General features: G+C 35.8%; 1 protein-coding gene across 1 annotated transcript; it reads right to left on the bottom strand.

The window, feature by feature from the left end:
• Positions 1 to 6,623: 6,623 nt before the first annotated feature.
• On the bottom strand, positions 6,624 to 9,163 carry LOC113060505 (ADP-ribosylation factor 6). The gene is made up of 2 exons (XM_026229464.1): positions 9,022 to 9,163; positions 6,624 to 8,830 (listed from the first exon to the last, which is right to left on the bottom strand). Exon 2 carries the CDS (start codon positions 8,197 to 8,199, stop codon positions 7,672 to 7,674), a length of 528 nt encoding a protein of 175 aa, XP_026085249.1. The 5' UTR covers positions 8,200 to 8,830; positions 9,022 to 9,163; the 3' UTR covers positions 6,624 to 7,671.
• Between the last annotated feature and the right edge of the window lie 10,145 nt (positions 9,164 to 19,308).

Raw genomic sequence — 19,308 nt, 5'->3', positions numbered from 1 at the left:
GTTTCTCTTCCTAGTTATTATAGTGGGGAAAAATGCTTTTTAATTGAAGAACAAAGTGGAACTGCTTGACATGTTTACAGTTACAGTGGCCTCAAAAATGATGTGGATACATATAAGCAACATGTACGTATAAATGTTTAGTTATAAAATATACCAAACTAAGCACCATTTATTTAAAAAATTTAAATTAACATACAACCTTTTCGAGAACATTTCACAAAATGTCTCATAAGACTTATAATAAAAAACAGAAACATACTCAACATGTTCCTCTGCCTAGACACCTGTGTGAGCTTGAAAGGAAGTGACATCATATGTCCACTATAAATAAACTTGAAAAATAACTGCAAAAGTCATACATTAAGTGTCTTGTGTAATCTAAATCTACAACTTTGACATATGTCACCAATATATATTCAAAAAGATTTTTCATTGGAGAGCTCTTAACTATCATGGATTTCTCCATTCACAATCCAAAAACACTTGGCATCAGAGGGCTCGTTTTTCTCAAGGCCCTGGCCAAAACAAATTCAATAAAAATATTGTATTCTAGGTCATCCAGTCAGAAGTCTTTCCCTCTGCATCTGTAATGTCGGTGCAAAGAGTCAACTCCCTTCTCCCTTCCTGCATGTGGCTTCTGTTTGAACTAAGCTTTTTGTGGAGGACTTTTGGCTTATATCAATCTCTGTAAACTGGGCTATGTTTACGTGGGTACCAGACAGTATAAAATGCAGATTAAACATGGGTAGATCTTTTATTTTTGACAATTTCAAATACTTTTCCTAATAAATTCTTCCACTTTTTAAACCTTTTAAGATCTACGCATCCTTTGCATCAATTTAATACCTGCAATGTGCAATTTGCATGAAGTAGTCTGACATGAAAGGAAACATGGAGGGCTTAAATGATCTCAGTGCTTTGTCTTTGCATGTGGATTAGTTTTCTAAAGGTCTGTAATTATGAGTTGTTAGTCGTGAAAGATCTACCCCAACTGCTCTTTCAAATCAGTAACAGCTCAGTATGACTATGGCTTGCGATGGGCTTTCAGTGAGACAGATGGCTCCATTCAGTCTTCTGAACCACAACAGGAAGAGCGCTAACTATAAACCACTTCCTGTGTCAAATGAGGAGCAATGGTATCTAGTGTTTATGAGCACTTGTGGAGGGTAAGACACTTTCTGCTTAACTCTGAAAACAGATTGAAGCCATGTCGGCATACAGATGATTTATCTAATTAGTTGATATATCAAGTGATTTCTCTAATCAGATTTATGCAATGATTCTTCAGAAAGAAGTTTCAAATATGGCCCTATAAGCCTATTGAGATGAAAGGAAATAATACCTGGGGCACAACATAAGATATTTCAGCACATGACTTGCCATTAACCTATTGCATTTAGACTGTATTTTGGAATAATAATAAAAAAAAGAATAAGAAAAAGCCTACAAGAATCAAAGAGAGTAGATTAAACACATCAAAACAAAATAAAAATCTTACAAAGAAACAAAAACTGGACTAAAACCAAAACAAAGACATGGTAGGGTCTTACAAGGACAAAAGAAATGAATAAAACAAAACATCACAGGGTCTTTCAAAGAAACAAGAATTAGATAACAAAAAACACAAAACATGAAAGGGTCTTACAGAAACAGGAATGAAATAAAACACAAAACAAAGCAAGATTGTGTCTTAAAAGGAAACACGAATGAAAGAAATTGCATTCCGAAACAAAACACGTGATCGGGTCTTGCCTGTACTATAGTCACCACCACTATGGGTTTTCTAGGTGTTTTCCAGGGCGTTGCTATGTGGTTGTTAACTCCCTATCAAAAGAGCTTACCCGATGCATATATAATGCATAAATTATATTAGATTACAGTTCTACACAATCTAAAGCATGTATGAAGCTCCAGTTCAGATGATGCCATGTGACATAAGACAGGTTTGTCCTGATCAGCACTCTCACCAGAGAAAGATCTGACTCAGACATACTCACACTTTACAGTAAGAGTCTTGTAAGACTGTTGTCACAGCAATGGGAAAATCAAACAGGCCTTTGAATGAGTTTTGTCTGGTGTACTCTACAGTGTACAATGGGTGGGTCTGCACTGTGCCCATGGTTACACCCTTTTACCAGAGTGTGTTACAACTGAAAGAATCGCCAACCGAATTAACGGATACACTTTGGATCAGTGAGTTGACACATATGTATGAACACATCATGTTTGTAAAGACTGTAGACAGAGAGGAAGGAAAATGATGCAAGTGTGCAATGGCTTTTTGTTTCAATGAAAGCCCAGCTTTAAATATTGGTTATGGGATCTTACATGAATCAAGTCTGCTGGATAGAGGAAACTATGGAAGCTTGTTTATTTTTATTTTTTTTCCAGAATTGTGAGATATAAAGTCGCAATTGTATGACTCTGTTCAGTTCTCACTGAATAACAGACCTATCAATGAGTCACCATGGGAGGCACCCCATTGGTTACGTAATCCATCCATCATGTCGGAACAGTGAAACAACAATTCTCACATTCCACCTTCCCATTCATCTACTTTCCCTCTGCTTATTTTCCTCTCAGGAAATCCAGCTACAGAATTCCAAATATTCCCATAGGAATGCTTCCTCCAGCCAACATTCCTCCAGCTGCACATCATAAGTCAGACAAATTGTGAGAAGAAGAAAAGTCTCTGCATAATGTGACCAACCCCGCAAGGCTATAATGAAAGGGAAATGCCATCTTGTTTGGGAATGAATGGTGACCGGATTTGCTTTTTGAAATAACAACCATCAAAATAGTTTAAGGCCTTGGTTTCAGGTAATTGGCCTTCAAATATTTTAGGGGACAGTGTCACAAACCGTTCTTTTGATTCATGAGAGCTGAGGCTCTGCTAATGGAAGTTCTCTGTCGTCATTGCTAATATTGATCCTTGAGGTCAGCCTTTGACCTCTCCTACCACTTGCTTTTCTGTATCCATTGTTATCTGAGAACATCTGCAGCTAAGGTTCACAGGGGTCAGAGTACACAGAATGTAAACACTGCACAGCACCACTAACACACCACTGTACTCAGCAAACATTCATGTGAGGTACACTTCTGTTTCTGTTAAATGAATAAGAGTGTGAATATTCATCATTGAGCTAATTTCCTGCTGTAAGAACATAGAAGATTATATAATAATATGCAATAATAATAATAATTGTAAAAAAAAAAAAAAAAAGTGCCATTATACTTCCTATCTTCTGCAAAATATGACCAAGATTGTTTAGTGCCTTCATGAAATATTCAAATACAATTTGTCACTTCCCAAGTTAGCAAATATTAATGTGCAAAGATTTCCACCAGTGATGACTTATTTTTGTTTGTGGGGCAAGCCGGAAGTTATCCCTGGTTCGATCAAGAAAACAAAAAACAAAAGAAACAATAGGATTTTTCCATGAGCTTTTGGATTATTGCAGAATGTTTGCTCTGTGGTTAACAACAGTTTGATTCTCACATTTTGTTTATGATAATCTAAAACTTTTATGACTTTAAGTCTAGAAACAATCAGCCTAAGTAAAAAGCTAAATGTAGGCTATAAACAAACTACACCACAGTCACAGGATTTCAACTTCAACTCTTTCAGTCTTTATTTGGACTACTGAGTAGACGAGTTTACTTGTATGGAGAATGGCATTTAATGTCTCATACAACCAATAAGCTTTTGTAAACAGCCACTTTTTTCAAAACAAGTATAAGCTTTACATAAATCTCAAGGGCTAATACTGATGTATTTTATGTTGTAGAATAAAAATGGTAAATATCTTGAGCTTGTGTTCACTACAGACCTTATTTCAAGCATTAACCACAAACCCCCGAACGGGAACTCTTTTCCGGGGTTTGGCCTACAAAAATACATCATCCCTGCAGTACTAAATAACAGCCAACTTAGAAACAATATGTGTGTGTGTATGCATAATATATATATGTATAAAAATAACAAGTTTTACACAGATGCATAGCAATGGTACAAACCTTATATATGCCAATTAAGTGAAGTATTGCAGTTACCAAACCTGTCCTACAGAATATATCATGCAGGAGCCAACAGTCAAGCTGTACAAACAATATTTACTCATAAAATGACCGAGAGGTTAGTGTTAGATTGGTTCATGCGCTTATCGAAAGGGACACACAATTATGACCATAAATACGAACAGAATGAACAATGTAATCTTGTGCTTTTTAGGAATGTTTCATCATCAATCTATTCATCGACAAAAAAAAACCAAACAAAAAAAAAACACCCCTATTCTATCCCTCTTTTTTTTCTTTTTGAGGTGGGGCCAGTGAAAATATTGGTGGAGCAATTAACCACTCAGTTTTGGTTTGCTTCAGTTATAAACGCATGTATGGTTACAAGTTATGATCTATCTATAACATTTATTACAATTTTCATTTATCAGGTACTTACCCTCACATTTAATTAGGTCAGAATGATCAATAATGATAGTTCTTCATTTACACACCCTGACATGCATTTCTTTCTACTGTGGAACACACCATATTTGGAAAAATGTTGGTAGCAGTCTGGGTGACCATTGACTTCCATTGCATGGAGAAACACTAAGAGAATTCTTATTTTATATCCCACAAAATAAAGTCATAAAGGTTTGGAAGGACACGAGGGTGAGTAATTGGTGAGCAATATGACAACTTAGGCTACACAAGGATATCATTTTTTTTTTTTTTTTTTGTTACAGCTCATAAGCTTTGCTTTGTTTTTAAAGGTAAAAGCAGTGCATAGGAAAAGGAAGTGTCTAAATCCACATTTAAAGTGAATTGAGTTTTTTTTAAAGAATAATGAAGGCAGATGGACTACACAAGTGTTTCGAGGTGTGGATTTTGTGTTGCCTCACACATACAAGAGAAGACTAATAATAGCATGTGTGTCATTAGCTGAACACCATCAGCAGAGCCACGAGCACCACCCAAACTCCTATAATACTGTCAGGCCTGACATCACCCTGACCACTTCCCTTTTAGATATCACAATGAAACTAGCTCTGCACTAAAAGTTCCTGAGCAGGCAAACACACACATACACACACTGAGAATGTGTTGGAAAAACTGCTGAGATACAAGCAGATGGGAAACATTTGTTACTGAATATATTTTCAGCAAGGACACATTTAATTGTTCAAAATCATTTTGAATAAATGCTTACTATGGAAAAAAAAAAAAAGTATCACACTTACCATGATATTAAGTTGCACAACTGTTTGAGCACTGACAATAAAACTTATTTAAATAATGGAGTAACTGCTATCACAGGAATAAATTACATGTTAAAACATATTCAAATGGAAACAATAATTGGTATTTTGATCAATTAAATGCTTGGTGAAAACAAGACTTCTTTCAAAATAATAATAATATATATATTTAAAAGAGGGAATGAATTTGACCATTCACACTTTTGACCTTCATACATCGTTATTCATAAACTCATATGCAGCAAATTACAAACCAAATAAGAATGAAAAGACACCGCCATAAAACACGGTGTGTGACGATCACCTGCTTTGTAATTTACACAGTTCTGACCTTGTAAATATGTCTAACAAACACGCAAAAATCTCTGTTATGGTTTAACAGCAGGTTTTAACAAGTTGGCAGTAGTTGCTTGATCCCTTAGAGTCTGAACATCTATATCCATTCCTGTACTACAAGTACAGCGTTTCTCACTTTAAAAGGAAGTGCACCAAAGCAACCATCAATATGTCAGCAGTCAAGCTCATTTCCGGCAGTGTGAGTGGCTGATGTGGCCCCTGTGGCTTCGACTGATCTGAATACCGGCGTGTGAGGAATCAAGAAACAGCCTAACAGTTTAACAATCATTCGAGATGGCGCAGAAAGCAACAAGTGATCACAGCACTTGCTATTAACAGCTTTGTCAGCAAGAGCAGCATTTGTGCCGTCCAGCACCGGCCACCCATTACTCTTCTCTGTGTACTACAGTTTAGCAGCTGTGCGGCCTTTAGAGAGCAAGTGGGAGACATCCTGTTTTTTCAGTGGGATTTGCTGGGGGGTGGTGGTGTGAGGCCGACCTGTTTCAAAACAGCACAATCCAGGCTCAGCTTATTTTGGGAGATTAAACGAAAATGTTCATATAACAAATATTTGCGATAAGACATTAAAGGAGGATCTAAGAGTTACTGCACCGTGATGCTGTTCTCTAAAAGAACGGTAGGTTTTAAGATTAAATAAATCATTCATTGAAAATGTACCAGTTCACATATGTTAGAAAGGTGTCTGGAGTCCTGTGTGCGAACACATGACGAGGTCAAACATTAAACCCAACACACATTCTTTAGAATCTTATCTGCTACGGATTCCAAAGTGCTTGGAGTCCTGGGTTTGGGAAATATTGTGCAAATACATATGGGCTACAAACTCAGGGAAAGCGAGAAAGATTTTCCATGTGCGCTACCTAAAACAAAACTAAAATGAAATGGAGGACTTTTTAAGCAGCGCTAAATTCATTTTCCATATGACTTTGGTTTGGCTTGGTAAATGACAGTGGAAACTCCCGTGCATCAATAGGCATCAAAGACAGCATGAATTGCTCAGAACAAGAATCAACTTAAAGCATTAAAATGACTAAGTTTAATTTGAAGTTACAATTACATAGCTGTTTCTATACATGTTTCTCAAAATGATTAAAGCAAAGAGAGGAAATGAATAGAATGAAACATTTCTCTCCAAAACGATCAATTCAGTCCACCGCAAGCACTACACTTGAAATGCAAGAATGTAACAATCCCACATTTTTAGAGACACATGAATGTAAGTCAAAGACAATCTGGTCAATGTAGTTAGCCTAAATGGTAAAAAGGCTACAAAAGGCATCCATCAATGTTTCAAAATGAAGTCTCTTTAACGTTTAACTTGTTTTGGGCTACATTGCAATGCAGACAAAATCCCTTCTGTGGTTTTTCATGCTTTCAAGAGCACAAGACACCACTCAGTTCGATTATGCTGTGTGAATATAAGTTATGTCTGTTGTAAGTCCGCCTTTCACGGTTCGACTTTTGCATAAAATGTTCCATGGATTCATTTACATGTTGATTATCATTTGATGTCAGTGATATCATAACTATGGCACGGTTCAAAACCTGTTACACCACATAGCTACCTACAGTTAGTATGCTACAACCTCCTCAGCAAAACTGTGCTTTGCTACAGTGGATGCCTGGACAGTTTCAATACATCTCGGTATAAAATGCCTTTAACACACTATTGGACTGTTTGAAGGAGACAAACTCCATTTTTTTGTCTCTAAAATCTCAAAAGAAAGAAGCTGAAGAAGAGAAATCATATATAGAAAACTTACAAATCAATCAATCAATCAATCAATCAATCAAAAAAAAAAAAAAAAAAAAAGAGGCTCTTCATTCAGAAATGCTTTATCATGTTAAGCAATAGTCCGAGGTGTGTGACTCGTACGTCACAGTAGTCAGGAAACTAAAAGCAAGCCAAACCCATTACATTGTTTCAAAGAGGGCCGTTTGAAAACGAACCAAAAATAAATGTTAACTCTAAATCAGAACTGCACGAATATTCGGTGGAGAGTGTAATTTTCTCCATACTGAGTTCATTTGTCCTAAACAGTCAGTGCCAGTGTCATTAAGACTTGTAGTTAGATGTTAACCAAGTTAAGCCTTCGTACAGTCCATCACCGGTGGTCGCGCACGACGGCTGCACGTACCAATTCCTGTCCCGGATGCGCGTCAGTCCCAGCTTCTCCTGGATCTCGTGTGGCTTCATGGCATCCGGCAGGTCTTGCTTGTTGGCGAAAATCAAAATGATGGCGTCCCGCATCTCACGGTCGTTGATGATGCGGTGGAGTTCTTGCCTGGCTTCGTCGATGCGATCTCGATCAGCACAATCCACCACAAAAATTAACCCCTGCGTGCCCGTGTAGTAGTGTCGCCAGAGGGGACGGATCTTATCTTGTCCGCCCACGTCCCACACGTTGAACTTGACGTTTTTGTAGGTGACCGTCTCCACGTTGAAACCGACGGTCGGGATGGTGGTCACAGACTGGCCAAGTTTCAACTTATAGAGGATGGTGGTTTTTCCTGCGGCATCAAGTCCGAGCATCAATATTCTCATCTCTTTGTTACCAAATATCTTTGACAGCATCTTCCCCATCTTGTATACTGTTCATAAATGGTTACTAACCTCCAAAAAAAGAAAAAAAAAACTTTAATAAGGATAAGTGAAATACAGGGGCTTTTGCTTTAAGACTTCCTAGTTGGAACGTCAAATTTGGAAGTAAACAGCACACGTGTATATAACGTTATCAGGAAACTGGGCGTAAAGTCACAGTGAATAAGATGCAGTTCCAGCCAATTCTGGTCACTTGGTTGCTGATTAAACGACAGTACTGAAAACTTTCAGTAGAACTGAAAAGGTCAAAGTTCGATTTTCAGGGCTTTTGCTTCGGTTGTAGGGTGGTAACAGTTTGAAATACGCCAACCTCGATATTAATCCACAGAAACGCGACAAAAGCAGCGATTTTTCAGTGCTTTTCCTGTGTCTGGTAAGTGCTGTGAGGCCTCTTTAAGAGCCTGCGGTCTTTCGAGACTTCCTCTAGGCGTGTGAATGTCCGTCTCGGAGGCTCTTTCAGGTCCTTCCCCCAAAATGTAACCGGATAAGTCGTTCAGAGTCTCGGCGGAAACGCGTTCATTTGGCCGGCCGGTGGGTCTGTCATCTGGACCGTCTGAAGCGGAGCCGCGTCGATTTCAACCGTCCTGAATTCGAATTTGTGTCTCACGTGCCCCTGAGAGACAAGAGATGCTCAGAGGGAGTGCCAGAAAAGAGCAACTTAGCCTGCTAGCTTAGCCGGCCGAACAACCCACAGAAAATCGCTACCACACACTTTTTACACATTTCTTCGACAGGTTATGTAAAATGTAACCATTAACAAATTATTTCCATTCATTTTAGAGCGACTAAATGCGTTTTAGTTACCTGCGGAGGCCCACCATTCTCTAGCGGTCTCAACCCCGGTGTTCACTCCTAAAATCAGCGGAATTCAGTGTGAAACTGACTACGTCAACGCGAACGAGCGGAAACGGCAGTTGCAGCCCGATTTTCATAATAAAGGTCATGGCAAACGTCACTATTACTGTTAGACTTTGCTTTAAACACACATTTAAAATACACATATCATTCAATATCGCACAAACTAAAACATAGAAAACAGGGCAATTAGCAATACCGACAAAGTTGTCCCTGTATAATCAGCAAAAACTGGAAAAATGTCAATAATAATAATAATAATAAATTATAAAATGGTTGTTATGAATTAAGGTAAAAAATAAATAAATAACATTGACAGAGTTCATGAAAGGCATGATAATGGGATAGTTTACCCATAAGTGAAAAATCTGTCTATATTTCCTAACCCCCAAGAAGTTACAAAACGATATGACTGCTTTTCCTGTATTTTTTTCATAGAAATACAACAAAATATATTCTTAAGTTTATTGGTAAAAAAAAAACATTTTGGTGAACACTGACGTCCACCAAATAAATAAATAAATAAATAAACATTGTTTAACCTTCTAAGACCCATAGCTGACTTATGAAGACAGTCACTTGTCTCCACCTAGTGGGATAACAATGTAACCTGCATAATAAGTCACATCTATCAATCGATCTAATGAACAGTCTGAAACGATCATGGATTGTGAGAATGAAACAGTAGAAACAGTAAAAAGGCAAGTTTGTCTGAATATCACCACCCTTGGGCTGCTGCTCAGTAAAGTCACTGAATGTACAGAACTAACACACAACAGGTATATTAAGATCTGATTAAGAAAGAAAAGGCTCATCAAAAGTGAATCTCAAAGTTCTGTTCTGAGAACCATTTACTAACTCCCTCATAACATTCAAAAAACCATAAATGTTTGGATATGCTCACAGTGGTCCGAAAACACACATTTAAGGGCAGCAATAATAATGAGAGTAAATGTTATCTTTATCAGTGTATTAAAACAAACATGTTATTTTTTTTATTATTTATTCATTTATCAAACTATTTTGTGATTAAGTATTTATCTTGCAATAACGGCCTTTTGGTAATGCACAAATAATTATATATTTGTTTTTAGTCTGTGTTAAATCATTTGATTATTTTCAAGTCAGAAATAAAATAACAGAACTATTTAGATGTCATATTGAGTGCTACAACATACCAATTTAAATTAGCCTGTTATATACAGTAATATGGTTGATGTTTTAAATTGACAGTGTCAGTAATGATTATCAAAGAATATGGTTTCAATAATTTCAAGTATGACTTGTCCAGTCCAGTGGCAACATTTTTGGTTTGAGAGCAAAGAAGTTGCAAGTTTTTAATTGTAATAAACCAAAATGGCAGCTCTCCATTAATGGATGTACACTAGAAGCAGGAACACATGCACCTATTGATCCAAATGGTAATGAACTGCACAGAATCCGTATTACATAAATGAAATACCATAAACACTGACTTTCTCCACCCAGAACCTTTATCTTCCATTCTGCCACACACACAGGCTCTGTGAAAATCAACCATCATATATGGACTAACCAGAGGTTCTGTTTGAAGTCCTGTCAACCAGACTGTATGAATACTATAGACCTCCGGAGACCACACTGATGCTGCCGAAAGTTCCCACACACATGCATACAAATATGTGATCAAAAGGTGTTGTCCTACACACTAGCAGACACTAGCTATATTTAACTATTTGTGTTCAAAATACAGGTTTGAAAGTTGGATTCTGCTATTTTGTCATCAGTGTAGGAAATTGAAATTAAAATTATGTGATTATTTTCTTGCTCACATAATAATTATAATTCTTTTTTGGTATTTTTAGAGATTAAAAAAAACACACTAATGCATATATTTTGAAAAAACAAAAAATAGTACGTTTTTTTTCTATTTGTTTTATTTTTACACATCTGAAAAAAATATTATAGACTGTACACATGTGTTATTTTGACAGGAAGTCCACCGCAGATTTGTTGGCTTCACATTCATAATGCGAATCTCCCATTCCACTACATCCCAAAGCTGCTCTATTGGATTGAGATCTGGTGAATGTGGAGGTCATCTGAGTAAAGTGAACTCATTGTCATGTTCAAGAAACCAGTCTGAGATTATTTGAGCTTTGTGACATGGTGCATTATCCTGGTGGAAGTAGCCATCAGAAGATGGGTACACTGTAGTCATGAAGGGAATGACATGGTCAGCAACAATGCTCAGGTAGGCTGTGGCATTTAAACAATGCTCAACTGGTACGAAGGAGCCCAAATAAAATATCCCCAACACCATTACACCACCACCAGCAGCCTGACCCATTGAGACAAGGCATGATGGATCCATGCTTTCATGTTCTTTCCATCAAATTCTGACCCTACCCTCTGAATGTCCCATTATAAATTGAGACTCATCAGACCAGGCAACATTTTTGCAGTCTTCTATTGTCCAATTGTGGTGAGGGTGTGTGAATTGTAGCCTCTGTTTCCTGTTCTTAGCTGACAGAAGCGGCACACGGTGTGATCTTCTGATGCTGTAGCCCGTCTGTTTCAGGGTTTGATGTGTTGTGTGTTGAAAGATGGTGTTCTGCATACCTTGGTTGTAACGAGTGGTTATTTGAGTTACTGTTGCCTTTCATCTCTATCATCGTCTTCCCATTCTCCTCTGACCTCTGACATTAACAAGGCATTTTCATCCACACAACTGATGCTCACTGGATATTTTCTCTGTAAACCTAGAGATGGTTGTGCATGAAAATCCCAGATGATCAGCAGTTTTTGAAATACTCAGACCAGCCCGTCTGGCAACAACAACCATTCCACGTTCAAAGTCACTTAAATCCACTTTCTTCCCCATTCTGATGCTTGGTTTGACAGTATAAGAGGATTGTATATACAGTCTTAGCTATACTCCCCCTCACTACTCACTTTTTTTTTTCACAGCCGCTGTGGCACAGACAAGCTTGGACATGACTGAATGTAAAGACTGATGTCTAAAGAACTTATCATGATTAGTTATTATATGCTTTTTTTTCTTTTTATTTATTACAAAAAGTTAGCTTTTTTCAAATTTGTAAATGCTGATAATCTTCTAATTTCTTGAAGATAGGTCTGTGAACAGGATAACAATTTGTCTGTTGGTATTATCAAAATTTCAATTTCTCTCTTGTTGACAGAAACACTATGAGCAATATGATGGTTTTGTCGTCCTGCACGGCACAGACACAATGGCTTACACTGCCTCTGCTTTATCCTTCATGTGTGAGAACCTGAGAAAGACTGTCACCCTCACCGGCTCACAGGGAACACGTCTTAAATGGATAGTTCCTTTAAAAAAAAAAAAGTATTTTAAAATTAGATTGAAACTACATTTGACATACAAGAGGGAAAAATATTTGAAAATCTAGTTCAGAAATGTTAAGCAATGTTTAAAAATGGCCATGCACTGTAACCATCAGTTAAATAGTGTTACAAATATGATTATTATTATACAATCTGAACTTATTTTGCCTTATCAAAAATGGGCAGTATTTTTAGATACTGGTATTCTGCATGTTGGTTGTAACACCATGATATGTTTTTCAAAAATAAATAAACAAACAGACAGTGAAGCAGTTTTGTTGTTGTTAATGATTATGATAATAATAACAGTAATTCAGTTCTCCCAACTTCTTAATACGGTTTTCTTTTGAAGACCTGTGAGACATTTTTACCTGTTTCAAATGAATGATTAATTTAAGCTGTTTTTTTGTTCATAAGATGCTGAGTTGCAATCTTCGTGGTGAGATGAGAGCTGACTTGGCTGGATCAAAGCTGTCTCTCAGTGACAGTCGCTTTATTGAGGTCATCCCTAAGTCCCTCAGCATTAGCTGTAAAGAGGTAATGTCATCTCCTGTTTCTCATTGTCTAACAGTGTTCTGCATTTCGATCAGAATGAGCTCTTGTACATACATATATGACATTGAGAACAGGAAGAAAATTTAAATAAGACTAAGGGAAAAACTAAAAATAGATAATAATAATGTGTTATGCATCTGGAACAGAATATTTATGACCAGATTTGTGCATTATTTACTGTAAATACAGCTGTATAAATACAAATATGTATATATATTAACATAATTCTTGAGAGAGAGGCAATAATTAGTTATTAAGAAATTACAGCATTACAGAAGACAGGTGGTTATTTCGTCTTAGCTGTTTAAAGATATCATGGGGGAAAATGTTTTTATGCCTAGATGTTCTATAGTGCACAGAGATTTGTAATGCCATGACAAACCATTATAGTCTTATATCTGATTTGGGTTTCTCCTGAAGTCCACTTTCATCTCCACTGTTTTGAGGAATATTCAACTCCACCTCTTGTCTGTAAGCAGATTGGACCATCCTGGATGAGACCAATGATCGTGGTGTGATCCGCAAACTTCAGGAGTTTATCAGAGGGGTCTTTAGAGGTGTATTAATTTGTGCAGAGAGAGAAGAGCAGTGGAGAGAGCACACACCCCTGTGGAGCTCCAGTGCTGATGGTGCAGGTACTGGATGGGACTTTTCCTCGTCATGAATTTATCTATTTATTTATTTTTCACCTCAGAATAGGTTTCAATGAAATTGTGATTTTGTTCCATTTTTAATTGTTATATTAATAAAAAATACAAAAGCGTGTTGATGCACCTGAACATGCAAATGGACACATGCATGTACTGTCTTTTTATAGTGTCATTGTGACATTAAAAGGCAATAAATGTTTTGTTGCAAAAAAAAAAAGTAAATAAGAAAAATAAAAATAAAAACTTCTCGTGTAAAGAGAAAATGACAACATTTTTAAAAATACATACATTTTACAGTAAAGTTAAAAGTAAAGTTTTGAAGAGAGTCAATTAAGAACGGCTATGTCTGACATAGACTAACTAATCTATTCAGACACTTTATTTGTCTGATACTGACTTTGTAAACACAGTTTTGTTTTGTTTAATTTGTTGCATTTATACAACATTCTTATGTCCCATTCTACTATTCAGACACAACTATAGGAAAATAACGCAGAGGTTGTTTGGCGTGAAAAGGCTCTTTCAGTATTGCATCCGTTTGCCCGATTAGAGGTGTTCAGAAAATCTGTCTGAAAACAGAAGTCATTATTTTTTTTTTTATTCTGTTTGGTAACGAGTTGCATAATTCAACCTTATTGGTTAAATAAACAGTCAGGAATTATTAGAGGTATTGCTCCTCATGCTTCAGAACATACTAAATTGTCCCTCCTAAAGTTCTGCTTTAAACTCTTAAAAAGTTTGAGGTCAGTGTTTTTTTTTTTTAAAGAAATTGATTAATTTTTACTAAAGTCCCCCTGCTTCCCTTTCTCTTTTTTTCTTTTTATTTTTCTTTGAGAAAACCTAAAGCAACGGAGCCCGAGGGAACAGTTTAAGAATTTGTGAGTACGGTTTATAAACTGAGGGGATGGATTGCAAAACCGTCAGCATGGATTGTTTTTTTTTTTGCTCATAAAGATGACTTGTCAATTGTTTATTTTACTTAATCTTGAAGTCTTTGAATGTGCTGATTTCAAGTAGAAACACACACACACACACACACACACCCACATATTATACATACTTGGTAATTAGTGCAAGTACGGTGATATGTATTTACCCTATTCACCTGTGGTGGCTTGCCTTAAAATAATAATATTAAATTAATTAAATATTACATTTAAACAATAGACCAAATTACTAAACTGTGTAATTACCTAATCGTAGAGAATAATAATCACATTTGTTGTAAACAATTCATTAAAGAAGCCAACAAAACAAACCACAAGTCAATGCTTAGGACTTAAATTATTAATCATGACTGAATTGGTAGTATACCGTAATAAGTCTTTAGGGTCTCAAATATTTACTTAAATGTTTTTACTATAATATTTTAAATGATATGGTAGACTTCATTTAAAGTAGGTACAGTTAATCTTTTATATATACTGTAATTCAGGGTTCAAAACCTTTTAAACAGCAGCCATCAACAGTGTGTTTTACATTTATTTTTGCCTAAAAAAGACATAAAAAGACCTTGCCTTAAATAAAAACACACACTAATCTTTGATATGAGGACTGACCTCTTGAGGACACTGTTGATCGCAGGACAGTTTGTCACCATCGAGGTGAAAGGCTTCTGTACACAGAAATGTTGTTTTTGTGGCGTTTGTAAGTGCAGGATGTGTCTGATACAATCAAATATTTGTCACATTATTGCAAATGCATAGCATATAATATTTTACCCAACACTGTGTTGTACAAATCTAAACTATGTACATTTATTTACACAAAACTGCTGAACTACAGTCCGATTCTTTCAGATTTAACAGTTTAATTTGTCAAGTCTGTTGTTCAGTGACGTAAATGCAGGCAGAACAAACACATAACAACATCACTCGTCAGACAAGTCTATACACGTTCAGTCGGCCCATAAAATGTGTTCCAGTGAAGTGACACAACTGACAGGATTAGAACCTGAGGAAAAATACTATGAAACACAGTAAAGGACATGTACAATTACTGAAACATTATTGAAACAAGAAAATAGGCCTCTGTTTTTCCACAAGATTGCCTCTATTGTTATCATAATCTGTACAGAGGCAAGCTTTAAAGCGTTCGCCAAACCTGCCGCCATTTATGCTGAATTCAGAATTTATGATTGAGACTTCCATTAATTCATTAATTAATTCCAGGATTTCTTCCAACATTTACAGAATGCACTTTTGCCATCAGAAATCTGTCTATTAAGTTACCAGTGCTTGAAAAATATTTGTTTAGCTCACCCTTTAGTGTGAAACAATATATATTTACAAAAACATACAAATATTCCATAGAGGTTCTCAATATACTTTGGACAAACTGCCCTTTTCTTTCACACAACAGAAACAGCTTTGGTAAGTCATATTTATGACATATAAAGTAATGATTATGTAATTAAAAAGTCACAATTATGAATGTCATAAAGTTCATTTTTGGCATAATTTTTCTGAGTTTTTATTCCATAATTACTATTTACCAAAGCATGATTTTTTTCTCATGTGGAATAAGCTTTCATACTTTGATAACTCTACATGAATAAGTGTGGCATGTCACATTACAGGACACTGTCCCCATTGCTTGTGATTTAATGTCAACTCCCTGATGTACTGCATTTAATGTATTTATTTTTCTGGTGTGAAAACGAGCATTTCTTACTCTTTAATCAACTGGGACACTGTGTGGCGACCCAGCACAACTGCCAAATTCACACAAATGAACCATGAACCACACTGTGGGACTCCTGCAACCCTTCCCAGAAATTACTGCTGATAATGCAGTGTGATAATGCCACATATTTATGTCAAATATCTTTAATCTTTAGTGACAAAACATTTGCAGGAAACTGAAATCTGTTACATTTCTTGAGAGCTTAATTCACATGCAGATGTTAAGCTTTTAGAGCATTTCACAAATAAACAGTAGTGGATTATTTGGTCAGATGCTGTTATTTGGTCTGTATGTAATCAGACAGGGTGATGGAGCATGTCTAATTATTTACAAAAACGCTAGGTGTTGGGTTTAAGGTTTACGCACAAATCAGAATGAAATTATGAAATCATAATAGACTACTTGCTTTTGTGGATAAATGACAAATAGGAGTGGCCATGAAAAAAAAACAGGAAACCTTACCAAAGAAGCACAGTTTTAAGAGACTTATTTACCTTGAAACACAGTCATACGGTCGAGCAGGGGTAATATTTAAAAAATACAGTTTGAAATGCAAGGGCCAAAGTCTTCTGCATTTATTTAGGTTTCATATGAATTAGAAAAACTATATAAAATGACTGTACAAATGTGGTGTAATCAAATTAAAAGTAATAACATATTTTTCTTTGAACACATAAAAGATATCATGTTATCATGATTAACATTCGTAATTTTAATTCAGTTAAATTCAATTCAAGTTTGTTTGTATAGCGTTTTTCACAATACAAGTTCTTCATGAGGAGGTTTTATTTTCAGATCAGTTATGACGAATGTTTAAATCATCTTCTAAAACACCTAACCACCAAATTATTCATCTGCAGAGGGTTTACTTGACTCCAATGAACACTGACATTGAGATTATCTAGATGGCACTCTCAAGTTCTCGTATATGTGGATCTAATGTAAAAACTGTACATTTATGGCTTTCAGTTTTTAATGTTATGTCATATTTTCTAAAATATTTGTAAACAATATTTTATTAATATTTATGTATTAATATTACTTAACTTATTAATATTATTATTGATTATTTATCTTTTTTTTTAAAGTCTAACAGGGGGTGGGATGGGTTTTAATTTGCACAGTTGTTTTTTTGTTTTATACTACTGTTCCCAAAACAAACAAACAAACAAACAAACAAACAAAAAAGAAGCAGTTAAGTAGCTTTGTAAAAATAAATAAAAATAAATAATTAAGAAATTTAATTCTAATAAGCAATTATGCCAAACTTTTATATGATTTTAAGCCTCTTTTGACATTGTAATGTCAGGACAATTATACCACACTAAAAAAAAAAATTGTACTTAAAATATCAACATTTATTTTAATTTACAAATTAAATATACTTGTCATAAAACAATTGCATAAAACAGCACTTTTATTGAATAGATAACTAATATAATGTTTGTTACCAAGACAGTAGTTTATATATTTATATATTTATGGAAGTTATAGATATAAACAAACAAACAAAAAAAGTAGTAGATTTGAAAACAAGCTTTACCACTGGACCACCCAACATTTATTCTTGTTGATTATTTTGTTTCATTATGTTATATTGTGAATGTAAAATGGCTTATACATTATGCTTCACGTTGAGCTGAAACAATGTTGCATTGATATTAATATTCCAGATGTTTAAATGAGATTTATTCTCAAGTCAAGGCCTTCTTGAAGGCTCCCATGGAGGGGGTCATTTTGGAGACACCCTCTGTGAACCACTCTGACCTGCTGGATGAGATCTGTATTGAGGCTTTAGGGGCCCAACGGAGAATGAAAAGAATTTGGGTGTTTGCGGTAACATACAAATACACCACAGCATGCCTATGCAATGACTGTACTGTGTAAGTCTTTGTTAAAGATGCTTCAAAGCCCTAGTGATTCTTCAAATTTCCTTACAACACAAACTGTCAGTTAGGTCGCACCATCTGCCATTCAGCCACTTCCTCCAAGCAAATATCCAAATACCTGTTTCAGAGGAGTTTTAAGACCAATTCTGACTATTCAGATGAGCCTATAGTTCACAACTGAGATGAAAGAACTCTGGTATTCTCACAATGGCTGCATTTATTTGATTCAAATTCATTTACATTTTGATTTAAAATGTAATTTATTCTTGTTGGAAAAGCTGAATTCTGAGCTTGTGTTAACTTAGCATTACAGATTATGATGGCCGCATTCGAGGGTCATCTGAAAGTGGTGGAGTATCTGTTGAGTAAAGGGGCAATCGTCTATGCCAGGGGTCTTTGGTGATATGTCTATGGTAATACACCACTTCACAATGGGTCGAGTAAGACAGCATTAAATGCATTATGCATTAAAATGAAATGTATATATGTAACTGAATGCTTTGCTGTTGTTGTTTTTTGCGTAGCTAGTGTGCGGGTGTGGAGTTGTGTGGGCATGTTGTATAACAGGTCTTTTATCATGTAACACATTTCTTCCCTTTACACAGACTGACATCACTACTGTGCTTCAAGTCATCTGCAGTGTTCACCTTTTATGCAGTTAACATTTCAGTTTTGTTTGCATCATTTAAAGAGCAACTTGTGGCATTTTTTCCTTGTAGAACTTCATTTAAAGGTTGCTCATAAATCCATTACAGTATTGAATGATTAGTTTTCTTCAGTTTTCCCTCTCTTTTTATTAATCCTGTACTTGTCCTTTTCCCCAAATATTTGGACACATTTGTGTAGGTGTAAAAATACGACAAATAAAGGTCTCAACTCATTCAGGAAACAGCACTTACTTCTCGCTGCTAACCTCCTTGTAATTCTGAGGACCTGCTGAAGCAATCATGATTTTTATGCTCCATCTAAATTGACAATTGGCTGACCCATTATTAAAAGCTTTTAAATTTTTTCTGTAAATGCCTGCCCTGGGCCTTGGTTATTTTGGGACATGAAGATGTTATCCTTTAAAGTAACACCACAGTTAAAGCTATTAAAGCACTAATTGC

This window comes from Carassius auratus, chromosome 42 (genome assembly GCF_003368295.1).
Source record: "Carassius auratus strain Wakin chromosome 42, ASM336829v1, whole genome shotgun sequence".
Taxonomy (NCBI): domain Eukaryota; kingdom Metazoa; phylum Chordata; class Actinopteri; order Cypriniformes; family Cyprinidae; genus Carassius; species Carassius auratus.
Note: the sequence above shows the minus strand (reverse complement) of the source record. Positions and strands in the feature narration are given on the sequence as shown.

Bases quoted from the DNA above. Each gene is read 5' to 3' on its own strand.
- LOC113060505 (XM_026229464.1), bottom strand. From the start codon at position 8,199: ATGGGGAAGATGCTGTCAAAGATATTTGGTAACAAAGAGATGAGAATA.